Consider the following 13472-nt stretch of genomic DNA (forward strand, 5'->3'; position numbering starts at 1 on the left):
GAATGGACCTCTTGATAAGATGATATCTGCAGGTGGCTCTCTCCTACGGAGTGATCAGTTAGGCATATAAGGAATGAGATGATCTTTTATGTATCTCAACCTGTATAGGGCTTTGTATGCCTGTCTCAGCACCTTGAATATAGCCTGGAACTTTAATTAGTAGCCAGTGTAATTCTTTCTGGTGTACTTAATTTATAAATGAGAGAGGCTGCAACTTAACTTTGGATGGAAGTCTTTCCATGAGCTTTTTACACAGAAGAAATGGTTATGTAAAGAATGGTTTATGCTTCTCACTGGAGGGGACTGTGATACCAGGGGCATTGTTATGGTTGGTTCAGGGAGCCCAAGCCCTGGATCTTTCATGTTGAGTCCAGGATCTCATGACTTTTGTCCTCCCATTATTACTTTTTTATTTTGCTCACAGGACAGATGATAAAACTGCAAAGCAAAATGCTGATGAGACCCAAACCACCTGCATCTTAATTTCCCCAGATATATCTGTACATATAAACCAGCATAATGCAAATTTGTGTAACAGGCCTGCATCCTCAACACCCAGCATTAGCCCTGCATAATATTTTTTACATGTATAAAATGTTGCTTCTTTATTAGTTTATTGGTTGCTTCTTTATTAGTTTATTAGTTCAAGCCCAAGTATAGGGAAAGGAGAGGGTTAAAGCTCCATTTTTCCAGAAATCATCTGTATCCAGGACATTCCATTTCTATATGTGTTGAGATTCTTCTTCAGGATTACAGAGAAGAGTTCCCTGAAGATAGAAAACTAAGATAAAAGATAAGTCTTTTCTTACAATGACTACCTTTTTTCTTTCTAAAGTCCAAGTGCAAAGCCCTGGGCTCCTTTGGGAGGAAGGGGGAATATAAATTTAATTAATAAATAAACTATAAAAATACAATAAATTCCTTTGCTAGTATTGCCATTTTTTAAATTAAAAAATCATAAAAGGTGCAGAGATGTGAACACACTGCTGGAGGAGGAGGAGGAGGAGGAGGAGGAGGAGAAGAAGAAGAAGAAGCAGCAGCAGCAGCAGCTTAAATTCTAAGTCATATATTTCCTGTTTTGGAAGGAAAACAAAATAAATTGACATCAGAAAACCATGCAGTATCCTAACACCAGCAGCGTGTTGCCCAGTCTAACTACCAGAAATTCTTCTTTGCTGCAGTCCAAAATATTAATAGGTAGAGGAAACCTGTTCAGCCATGAACACTATTTGTTTAAACATCTCAGCTTTTGATTGCACTTCTGTGTTCCTTGAAAACGAACAAAAAGGCCTATTGTCTGTGTTCATTAACCCACACAGCTGACCTCATCACAACCCTTTTTTAAACAAAGCAACAGAGTAGAAAGCCACACCTATTATTTCTATGGATAGCTTTGTTTTCAATATTAATTCCAACCAAAATTAACTCTAGTTAATCTCTTCTTGCAATGTGGAGTCTCATTAACACAGTGTCTTAAATGTTTTGACTGCTTTGCTGTACTTATGCAAAATAACCTCAAGAAAAACTTTCAGGCTATTAAGAATGTGCCATTGACACTCATTTTCTTAGCACTAAAAGTAATCTGTAAACTGCAGTGACTTGCTATGGGGACGTTTATTCTCTCTGGAATGGTGCAACAGAACTAATTTCTTAACTACCCTACCAGACTGCTTTTAGTGCAATCCATGTTGCGGGTTTTGATTTGAAAGCACATGATGCAACCAACTTGATTACCCAACTAATCAGGTTCTCCTAGACCACATGCATACCACCTTGGGTTCCATGATTGAAGAAAGGCTGAATATAAATTATAGCAAGTAAATCCAGAAATAAATCCAGAAGCGAGCCCATTGAGTTGAGTGGCGTCTTCTCTGGGGCTGGGAGCAAGCCCCACAGAAAGTTGGTAGATTGCCCTCTTTTAATGTGCCAGTGATGGCTTCTAAGTTGCTGGGGGGTCCATGATATAGTGATATGATTAGGAAGCTTGGGTGCTCGTCTTCAGAAATGAGCTGTGGTGTGTGTGGCTGAGGACAGGATCTTCTCTGTGACTGCCCCGGGCTGTAAGTAGCACCCTTCAGAAATAGCACTTAGCACCATTTCCTCTTTTAGGCAGCAAGTTAAAAAAAAATTATCTTCTCCTAATGTGTCTTGCTGCTGCTTTTCACTTCGTAAGGAAGAAATAGCTTTATCCCGCAAGGCCAAAGGCATGACATACCACCCCCTGCCACAATATAGCTGGTTTTGCCCGCCCCCGCCCCCCCCCCGCCCTGCTAACAGGGTGACAGTGACTCCCCTGCAATTACAGTGCAGCCAGGGCCAGATTTAGGTTTGAAGCTACTGAAAGTAATGGGGCCCTTTATATGTCCAGCTGTCCTTTGTCAACAACCAATTGTCACTGTTTTTTGTGTTGAATATATGCTATATGGCAATTTATGGACCTAATAAGTATCTAAAGCCATTTGCATATAACAAATAAAACACTGTTGCTGTATGTAGGATTTATTTTATTTGTTTTTTATCTTATATTTTGGAAATGTACATCCAGTGGTTGTTTAAAAAATTTTGAGGTGTGGGGCCCTAAGCTATAGCTTCTTTAGCTTATACGTAAATCAGGCACTGAACTCTATGTGTGCCTGCCTTGAAATGAAGTGCCAGGTCGATGGTGCCTACTTCCCAGGCCTGTTCCTGCGAGAGATTGTGCAGGTGCGCACTGACTTAGCGCACTTCTGAGGAAACCTTGCGCGCAGGTGACTGGGGGGGGGGGGGATTCCTCTTTCCCGGATGGGACTCCGGTTCCGTCAGCCACCTGGCACTTCAGAGGCAGGCGACAAGCGGGGAGGAGAGCGCCGGAAGCAGGCAGTTCACGGCGTTCTAAGCGCTTGCGCAAGGCAAGAGGCTCTTGAACCACCGACGCCGTCACAATCCACCGCCGCCTCTGCCCGGGGAGGGAGCGGCGGCGGCCGCAACAGCAAGCAGCAGGCAGCGAGCCAGTGCAGCCCAAGGCCGAAGAGCCTCCAGTTCACGTCAGAGGCCCGGTGCACGTGACCGGCTAGCTCAGCGGCCCCCACTCCCGATGCATTGAGCCGCTTCCTGTGGGGAGGGGGGGAAATAAGCCCGCCCTGCCCTCCTCCTCCTCCCGGCTCGCTGATTGGCGGCTGAGCGGCAGCGCGTCGGGCCAGCGCCCCCTTCCCCGCCTCCAGCCTCTGATCCGGGAAGCCACGCGCCGCTCTCAAGAGCGGAGGGCGCCGGCTCGGGAGTGTCAGTCTTCTGTCACTCTCGCTCCCGCCCGCCCTCGCCGTGGCGGGTGACAGGGTCGCCTAGGAGACGGGCCGGGGTCGCGCGCGCGGACGGAGCCTGCCCATGGCAGAGGCCCGGGGTGGGGCGATGGGCCCGCTGGTTGGGGCCATCGATCAAGGGACCAGCTCCACGCGCTTCCTGGTAAGCGCAAGCCGGCGAGCGGCCGCCTCCGGGGACGGAGGGGGATGATGGAGTGACAGGAGGAGGAGGAGGAGGCGGCAGCGTGGTTGCCCTTGGTGGGAGCGTGGAGGACGGAGGCTGCTGAGAGGGGCTGGGCAGGTGCCAAGCGAGGTCTCCCCTTGCCCAGGCTCGCGGAGGGAGAATACGGGGAAATGCCATTGGCCAGCTAAAAGCGTCTTAAAAGAGGATGCCCCCCACACTGGGGAAGCTACAGGGTCAGAGGGTTGCGTTTCGAGACCGGTACGAGCCCCAGGGCTTAAAAAGCAAACAAACCCATTATTTTGTTACTAATGAAACACATCTAAGAGCAAATGATCAATGCCTCTTCTACCTCTCTGTATTTACATATAGGGCTGTTGATGTTGGCTTTGGTTTTTGTTTGTGTGTGTGCCCAGGGGTAAGTGGAGAAGGGGATATTGGCTTCTCCTGGAATAGAGAGCAGTGTGACATAGAGCCCTTTTCTCACTTTATCCCCTTAACTGTTCTGCCTTTTTCCTTGACATGCTGGGCACTATGAGAGACAGGGAGTTTCCACTCAGTCCTCTGATCTAGGGTGTGATGGATGGAAGCAGGCGTGAGAGTTTTCTTTTACGCTGCTGGCGTTTCTGATCCTACAAGCCACAGTGCATCATCCATTTGCTGTCTACGCTAGATCACCTGTAGTGTGTAAACGCATAGGTTGGTGGATGGAAAAGTTTATATAGGGAAGAAAAAAGATGAGTAGAATCTGGTAACAACTTCTAACATTGTTATTCCCGTTTCTTGCATTATTAGTGTTGTACAGTACTAAAAAGTTTAGCTTGGATTCTGGGCAATTCCAGTGTGAATGAAGCCTCGGAAAACAGGTGCCACTGCTTCATCCAGAGATCAATATGCACTACAGGTAGTTGCATTTGTCAGAACTATGGTACCCTACCGTGAACCTCAGAGCTGAGGACAGTGAAATAAAAAATGACTGGCAGGCAAGAACTGTCATCTTATACTTCACTCATGCACAGTGTGTTTCCTGCTTAATCCAGTTTTGCAACTGTAGTGCTATGCAAACTTGGGAATGTCCCTCTGAATTTGGAAACACAAGCAATTCTAAATATTGTTTTATATATAAGGTAAAATCTTGTTTGTGTTTTTCATGCAGACTGTACTTGTATAGTTCAGGCAATTTTGTATAATAAGGTTTTCACCAGATTTAAGGGTTAAATCATTGTTTTTAGTAGTAGTAATAATAATAATAATAATAATCTTGGTCTGAATTTCCTCTCTTGTTCTTTAAGCATTCTCTTCACCCAACTTTTACAACTTTTTTCTTTTCTTTCTTTGTTTTTTAAACTGGGCAAACATTCATAGAGGATCTGGCTAAAGTCCAGGAATCTGTTTTAACAAATATTATGAAAACAAACAAGGTTAAAATAGATTTCAGGCATAGTTGAAGTCAAGAGTTTATTGCTGAAGTGGAGTCACATCATAGATAAGGGGAATGTGTATCATACCATTAAAACAATTGCAGTGCATAGATGTACCAAAAAAAAAGTACAGTACTAATTCTGCACCAGAGTTTTAAATTGCTTTGGTAGGATTTTCATGCATTCTGCTTACAGTTTGGCATGAAGTACAAGAATGCATTTGTCATTGTTTTATGTTCTTTTGAACATCATTTTGCTTGCCTGTATCAGAGTAACAGGCTGCCAGATTTGGTACATATACAGCACATTTTAAGAGCCCATTCTGAGACACCACTGAACCTGCAAATTTCTATGAATTGCATATAAAATTCCATGAATGTGTTTCCATAGACACTATGAAAGCATATGCTGTATTCTGAGGGGTAAATGCAACCCTGCAATATCATATCGGGATTATACCAAGTATGTGCTTGTCCTGAAACATCAAGCCAGCCATGGGTTTGATACCTGTTTTATGCTTTGTTTGTTTATTAATAAATTTACAACCTGCCTTTCAGGATTTAGTGCCCTTCTAAGGCAGTGTATAGAAAACTAGAGAACATGATAGACAAAATCAGCACCATCAAATTAAAATCCATATTATACCCCATTTACAGTGAGCAGTGATACTTCATCAGAACACAGCTATTAATAGAACACAGACTGAAATTAAATGACTTGAAGAATTCTATTGAAAATAAACAATGATAGGGCCATAGTTATTTCCACAAGTGCGGAAAGAAAAGTGCTTGGTACACAAGCTGACAGCTCTTAGAAGCTGATCTTAAAGCTTGAGCAAGCTCATACAGCTGCAGGTGGTCCTCCAGATAACCTAGTCCCAACCCATTTTGGGTTTTAAGGCCAAAATCAGTAGTTTAAATTGGGCTCAGAAAGAGATAGGCAGCTGAATGTTTGTCGCCTTCTTGGCCATTAGACCCACTATTGGTCTTGTCTGCTCAATCTGTCAAAGTCTATATTTGCATGCAGGAAAAGTCCCTAACTCACCAATGGTTTGAGACCCATTGCCTACCTTCACCTGGTTTAGCTGGCAAGTCGAAGTCATGCCCAGGGTGTGACTGCTGTCACATGCTGACAGTTTCTAGCAGCTACAGGTGAGAGCTGAGTGCAGGATGGGGATGGAAGGTAGACAAACTACCCCAGAAGGAGCATGGCTTAATCTATCTATCCTTCTGAACAAAATAAAGTATAGAAAAATATGTTTTTAAACTTCATCCATTGGTTTTATATTGGAATTGAATCTTTATGTTTTTTATGTATACAACTCCTGTGTGTATATTGTTATAAAACATCTTCCTGAAAAAGAAGTAATGGTCTTGGTACAGTAACAGGTGCAGCACACGCTTCTCTTACATGAAAGAGTTAATAGTCTAGAATGAGAGTAAAGTAAGTTCAGCAAACCCCAAGGCAATGATTAACAACTGTTTGAGTACTTTGGAAGCATCTCCCTCTTAGAAGCATTCCTAAACTTGCCTCTGTTGATCCTCACCTTTGAACTACATAGTTACATTAACTGAAAAGCAAATCAAAATTTAGAATAAAAGATTTGGTAGAGAATATTTAAATGAAACAGAAAATCTTTTACAAATAGTTCATACACAAATACTCCATACATCCCGACTTCTTTGAGACTATTTGCTAGATGACACAAAAGTACAGGATGTTTCTTTTAATGGGCCAACAGGAGTTGAATTTCAAGAAGAACTCCTTTAGTCTTTTGATAGCAGGAGCTGCCTGAGGCCGTCCTGTGCTATTCTCTGTATTTCAGAAGGAAGCATTATTGAGGTCAGTCCACTGAGTAGAAAAGGTGGCTAACCTGTGACTCTTCAGATGTTCTTGGTCCAGCCAATGGCCATGGATGGTTGGGGCTGGAATCCAGCAACACATAGAGGACTATAGATTAGCCACCATTGCTGTATAGCAGAAGTTTTCAACCTTTTTGAGTCCACGGCTGCCTTAACCAACAACATTCTTTCTGTGGTACCCCTGTGGGGTTCAGGAGCCCAGTTATGTCACCCCTTTTTCACCCTCCCTTGTGGAGGCCTCGTCTCCTCTCCCCTCTCCTTAGGAGTCCTCCAGTCAGCAGCTGCTACCATCTCTGGTCTCTGAGCTGCCCCCCAAAAGAGAGGTGCCTCACAGAGGCAGCATTCACCTGCAGAGATTATAGCCAGGGTTGCTGCAATAAGCAGTTGTGCAAGGCTTTGGAAGGCAGGTGCAAGGCTTTGGAGGGCATCAGAGGAGGGAGGGAAGGAAGAGTGACAGTGTTGTCTGCGGCACCCCTGACCATCATTCAAGGCACACCAGAGTGCCATAGCACACTGGTTGAAAACCACTGGTGTATAGAATTGCAGCCCTAGGTGCCCTAGCCCTGCAGTGATTCAGAGTTCACTAAAGATAATGGCCTGCTTTAAATGATCCACTTCTAGCACCATTCTTATTAAACTATTCAGAAGCTATATGTGTTTCACAAGCCATAGTGTCCTGATTTGATATGAAACAACCATACCAGCAACGGTTTACCAATTTCATTTATGAAAGAAGGACTGGTTTTGATCAGATGAATTAAGCATAGTTTCTAGCTGCAAATGTTTCCAATTGTGCCCTTTTTCCTTTAGGTGTCTCACCCTCCTCAATAAAGTTTGGAGGATTTTAAGTAGCTGCAGGAGTACAGTGGTACTTCGGGTTACAAACACTTTGGGTTACAGACTCCGCTAACCCGAAAATAGTACCTCGGGATAAGAACTTTGCCCCAGGATGAGAACAGAAATCATGCGGCGGCGGCAGCAGCAGCGGGAGGCCCCATTAGCTAAAGTGGTACCTCAGGTTAAGAACGGTTTCAGGTTAAGAACGGACCTCTGGAATGAATTAAGTTCGTAACAAGAGGTACCACTGTATGTTTATCACAGAGAGCATTAGAAGTATTGGCAAACAATATTCCATGCTGTACTGTTTTCATCAGCATTTAAATTTTGTCATACTGCTTGTAAATATGTGGGGGAAACACAGTGTAATTTTCACTTGAAATTACTCAGTAGTTTCTGAGACAAGAAAGATTTCAACATGTTTGTCTAGACAAACATTTTAAGTGACAGCATTACATTTCTACTGTACCTCTACTCTTACTGTAATGGCCAGTGATTTTTATATAGCTGTCATCGCCTTTCTCTTATTATTTGTAATCAAATTATGATTACCATTTAATTTGTATTGAAAAAAATTCTTATACCTGTAGTTAGAAATCAAAGAGATGTATGCGCTCACAGATGTATGTGTATGTCCTAGATACCTCTGTCAGATTTGGATTTTTATTGTGATTGATGTTACTCTTAATCAACTTCTTTACTCAGCTATCTGGGGTGATATCTGGAGTGAGTTGAAAAGGATTAAGCACTTTTGCCCTCATACTGTAAAGCAAGTAAGGTTAGCCTGAATGGTTAGGGCTACAGTAAACTGGGTTTCAGTTAACAATTCAGCAAAAGTTGCTGTTGGAGGCAGAGATCTCAAAGAGAGGCTTTTTTCAGGATAAAATTAACATCACAGATGTTAGACGGTAGATTCGTAATCTGGTGAACCGGGTTCGCGTCTCCGCTCCTTCACATGCAGCTGCTGGGTGACCTTGGGCTAGTCACACTTCTCTGAAGTCTCTCAGCCCCACTCACCTCATAAAGTATTTGTTGTGGGGGAGGAAGGGAAAGGAGAATGTTAGCCGCTTTGAGACTCCTTCGGGTAGTGATAAAGCGGGATATCAAATCCAAACTCCTCCTCTTCTTACGTAAAAGCAGAAGATAAGGAACATAATTTCAGAATTGGCATGAACATGCAACCTTCTTGATGTTTTGAAGTGATTTGATGTCTTTTGGATTTTCATAACATGTTAGAAACTGCATAGAAAGCATAATTATTTGGACACTTGAGTGAGTTTGTGATTTATATAGGTTAGTAGTTTATTTAGATGAATAAATATGTACTTTGGGAAATAATAAATTATGTCTAACCGTTGATTTCAACATTTTTATCTTCAATGTCACTTAACAGTATAAATATAGAAATTATTTGGACTGATCTCTAAAATCTTAGAACAAATGGAGATTATTATATTGTGATAAAGTTCAGCACCACTATAGTAAATAGATAATTAGATTATTTGCCTGTATATGTACCTTAGCGGGTTTTTTAAAAAAAGCAATTTGACTCTTCACCCTGCTTTTTAATGATGACTCAGACTTTTAGGGCGGTTTCCTTAATCTACCTATCTTTTTGTCAGTAATCCTTTCAAAGGGAGGCTCCAGAAACTACTGCTCCCTTTGTCTCCATGGATGATTAACCTTTCCTATCATTGCAAAATTGAGCCATATGGTTGCAAAAGCCATAATATAACTCATGGTCCAGAAGTCTCTGCTTCCAACTTAGCTTTTTTAAAAATATATATATAAAAAAACCCTTCAGGTTCCTGTAACATGTGGTTTAGTGGCCTCTTCTAGAGTTAAGCAAGTATTTCTTGCATCATTTTGCTCTTTGACAATTTTCTGTTATGTATAATATACTCATTGTTAAGGGAGTTAACTTCTGAATGCTACTGTCATCCCTGAAACATGTTTCCAAGTAACTGTTCGAGAGGCGGGTGCCAAGCTTCTTTGTCTGCCTCTCCCTCTGTAATTATGTTTTTACAAACTGGTTTGGTGTTCTTTTATGCATTACAGGTCTTTAATGCAAAAACAGCTGAGCTGTTGAGTTACCACCAAGTAGAAATCCAACAGAAATTCCCCAAAGAAGGGTAGAGTATTTTTTTTTCTTTGCATACTTGACCGCTTGTCATTCAGGCTGCAATCCTAACCATATCTACTTGGAAGTAAGTGCTATTGAATTCAGTAAAGCTTTCTCCCAGGTAATTAGGGTTAAGACTGCAGCCATAGTGTGATATTGTTAAACTTTAAACTCTACATGAGCAGAAAGTCACTTCCACTCTTCACTTTGCTTTGCCCCTGTGAATTTATGCCCATTGTTCTCTGTGACTGCAGCCATCCACTCCATGCCTTTCAGAAGTACGCTGGAGACCACAGGGGGCTGCAGTGAGGAGTAGGAGATGGGAAAGACCTGATTCTTGGGTGGTGTTTCATTCACAAGTCTATGGATCCAAGCCTACATGTTCCTACTTAAGCCAGTGAAATGGTTTGTAGGCATATGAGGCAATGTTTGGAATTGCAATAATGTAATATACTTTTCTGTTTGTCTTTGTTACTGTATTTGCTTTTAATCAATAAAAACAAGTAGTGGGTGTTGGGCTGAGGTTGTGCTGCTGCAGAAGAGGATGGGGTAGGTGGCGCTGGTGCATTTGTACCACACCAACCGCTCTACTATCTCACTCCCCCCTCCCAACACCTCCCAGTAAGTAGTAGCACCATAACCAACCAGAGATCAGGTGAACAGAAGTGGCACTGGGTGTTTGTTAGCCTTGCACAACATTTTTTTTAAGTTGGAAAAGTAGCAGCCAATCTCGTTTGCCTTTGACGAAAGGGCTCTTCAGCTCTCTCTTCTTTTCTGCTTCTTAACAATTTTATGGTAAGAGGAATTACAGTAATGTTAAAAATCCACTAGATTCTGCTTCGTGACAAACTGCTTGATACTAATTGGAAATGATGTTAGTAAATTGTCATTCATTTCTAATGCATTGGTAGAAGAGTTTCCCAAACTTGGGTCTCCAGCTGTTTTTGGACTACAGTTCCCACCATCTCTGACCACAGGTCCTGCTGGTTAGAGATGATGGGAGTTGTAATCCAACAACAGCTGGAGACTCGTTTGGAAAACCCTGTGTTGGTGGAAACAGATGAGATTCCATGATATTTGTGTACATAATGCCAGATGCAAAATACAGATTTCTGATACTAACCTTGGTTTTCTCTATGCTTCTCTTATCTGTTCAAGGTGGGTAGAACAAGATCCAAAGGAAATACTACAATCTGTCTATGAATGTGTTGAAAAAACATGTGAGAAACTGAAACAACTGAATGTGGACATTGCCAGTATAAAAGGTATCACCCACATTTTCATAAAAATAATCATTTTTTGAAGCAGTGGTCAGAAAGGGCACATGTCTGAACTTTTATTTAAGAATAAAACTGATATGTTAAACTATTAAAGCCAATGCAAGATGTTTCTGGAGTGTAGTTTATTGGTGTGTTGTTATTTTGTCAGAGTTTCCTTTCATAAGATAGGATAAGCTGGAAATGAGGCAATAAATAGGTTGCAGTTTGTGCAATGCTGTTCTGGAAACCCAAGGGAAGTGTGTGGTCTCTTGCATAGGGATTTCAGCCATCCCTTCCAAAAAGCAGCCTGCCTTCTTTATTTCTCCCCCACCCCAGATGAAGGGATTGCCCAGTGTAGCATTTTATTTGGTGCAAAGGGCTGCTTCTGAAAGCAAGTTCTGGTAAATTCTCTTGCCCCTCTGCCAAATGTGTGAACAGGAACACTTTGTGAATACATAGGTTTCTCTGGATCCTAACAGTATCTTTATTATGTGAGTAAATTGTATTAAGGGGGGTGGAATTAACAGGGAAAGCATTTATACAATAGAAATTATGGAAAGTATTGAAATATTTCTAAAGTATGAAGTATGCCATGTCAAATCCATCAAATGTTAAAATTACGTTCTGTTTTTAAGCTGTTGGGGTCTGCAATCAGAGAGAGACAACTGTGGTTTGGGACAAACGAACTGGAGAGCCTCTCTATAATGCTCTAGGTAAGTATTTTTTTTAATAGGGATGTAGTTTTCCACTTGACTATGTGCTAATCATTTTATTTATTTATAATGGAGTATAGTGAACTTCCTGAAGCTAATTTATCTTGGAATCCAAGCCTATGAGTGAGTTGTATCCAACACGGCGCAAGCAGTAATCTACTTGCACAACAGGACTTCCCCCTTCCTCTTCTCTCTCTGTACACCCGTAAAATTTGCTCCAGAGGGTTCCCCAATCCTTTGTAGCAGGTTTTTAGAGTCCACATTGGGGCTTCAGGGGAGAGGTTGGAGGTTCTGTTGTGCAACTGGAAGTCTGTTGTTCCAGCAGAACAGCAGCACTGAACACAACCCTATGTCTTTTTCATCTCATAACCCTGTCTTCCACTGCCTCCCACAGTTTGGTCAAACTCATGCTGGTAGCTTCGAGAACACTATCCAGCCATCTTGTCCTCTGTCGTCCCTTTCTCCTTGTGCCCTCCATCTTTCCCAACATCAGGGTCTTTTCCAGGGAGTCTGAATGGCATTAGCCTTTTGTTAACTGTTATTCATTCATCTGATTGATCTAAATATTTCTAACAAATAGCCTGTTAAACTGTATTTGGTTCTTGTAGAATGTTGTATCACTGTGGTGCATATCACATGCTTTTAGTTGTATTAGCTCTATAATAAGAGGGAAACACATTTTAAATATCTTATTCGATTTAAGATGATTCCAGCTTGTTAATAGTCACTTCACAGTACCGTGTTGCCTGCAACAAGCAAGAATTATCCCCAGGAAGGGATACTTTTATTATTTATTGTTCAAGTGGTCTGTGTGTGCCAGAACATTGAACACTTAATATGTGAGGACTTTTGCTCACGTATTTGCAAGCCTGGGTTAATTCTAATTATATTATAATTGCACTTTCATGAATCCTTTCATGAAAGGCAGATTTTTAAAAACCTTAAAAGCTATGACAAGGGGGTCAAAACTCTGTTTATGTAGCAGTACTTACTCATCCACACTACTTGATGAAAGGGAGAGGATAACACAGTCCATAATGAAGCAACCCCCCAAAAAAATTTTAAAAACATATTTCTGCTTCCATGGGAGAAATGCCAGAACACACAAGCTCTGCTCGGTGTGTAGAAGTTATTTGGAGAATAACTTCTCTGTGGTGGAAGCCTGAATTACTGAAATTTTCAGGAGCATAACCCTAATCAATCACTTATGTTTCTCTTTGTGTTATAGTGTGGCTTGACCTAAGAACCCAGTCTACCGTTGAGCGGCTGCTTAAAAAAATTCCAGGGCACAATAAATCCTTTTTTAAGGTAAGATCTCTTGTTTTTTTAACAATATAGGGAAGTGAGGTGTTGATGTGAGATTTTAACACATTGTACTTGCTTTGTAGTGAATACAGTTTAGGTTATTGTAGCACAGGAATAACCTAACTACTGTTGTCAATGCTCTGGTAACCTCTTGGTTAGATTACTGCAGTGTGTTACAGTGGTGCCCCGCAAGACGAACGCCTCGCAAGACGAAAAACCCGCTAGACGAAAGGGTTTTCCGTTTTTGGAGGGGCTTCGCTAAACGAATTTCTCTATGGGGTTGCTTCGCAAGACGAAAAAATCTTGCGAGTTCCCACATTTTTTTCTCACTTTTTTCTGCCCTTTCCCTAAGCGCTAAGCCGCTTATCAGCTGTTCCGCTGATAAGCCGCTTCTCAGCTGATTGCTAAAAGCCGCTAGACCGCTAATAGCGCTAATCCGCTAAGCTGTCAATGGGCTTGCTTCGCAAAACGAAAAAACCGCTAGACGAAGAGAATCA

At 41.9% G+C, this 13472-nt stretch overlaps 1 protein-coding gene across 13 annotated transcripts in view; it reads left to right on the top strand.

Moving 5' to 3' along the window:
• Window positions 1-2942: 2942 nt before the first annotated feature.
• The window catches only part of GK (glycerol kinase), a 40656-nt gene continuing 30126 nt past the window's right edge, over window positions 2943-13472 (top strand). For 4 of the 13 annotated variants that reach the window (XM_083734423.1, XM_083734416.1, XM_083734422.1 and 1 more), the window contains exons 1-5: window positions 2943-4360; window positions 9635-9708; window positions 10857-10963; window positions 11593-11670; window positions 12899-12978. In XM_083734423.1, the coding sequence (XP_083590549.1) occupies window positions 4304-4360; window positions 9635-9708; window positions 10857-10963; window positions 11593-11670; window positions 12899-12978 (396 nt within the window). In that variant the 5' untranslated portion in view covers window positions 2943-4303. The remainder of the gene's footprint in view (window positions 4361-9634; window positions 9709-10856; window positions 10964-11592; window positions 11671-12898; window positions 12979-13472) is intronic. The other 9 variants (XM_083734417.1, XM_083734418.1, XM_083734414.1 and 6 more) reach the window with 5 other exon arrangements.

This window comes from Podarcis gaigeae (assembly GCF_964106915.1).
Source record: "Podarcis gaigeae genome assembly, chromosome: 4".
Classification (NCBI taxonomy): Eukaryota; Metazoa; Chordata; class Lepidosauria; order Squamata; family Lacertidae; genus Podarcis; species Podarcis gaigeae.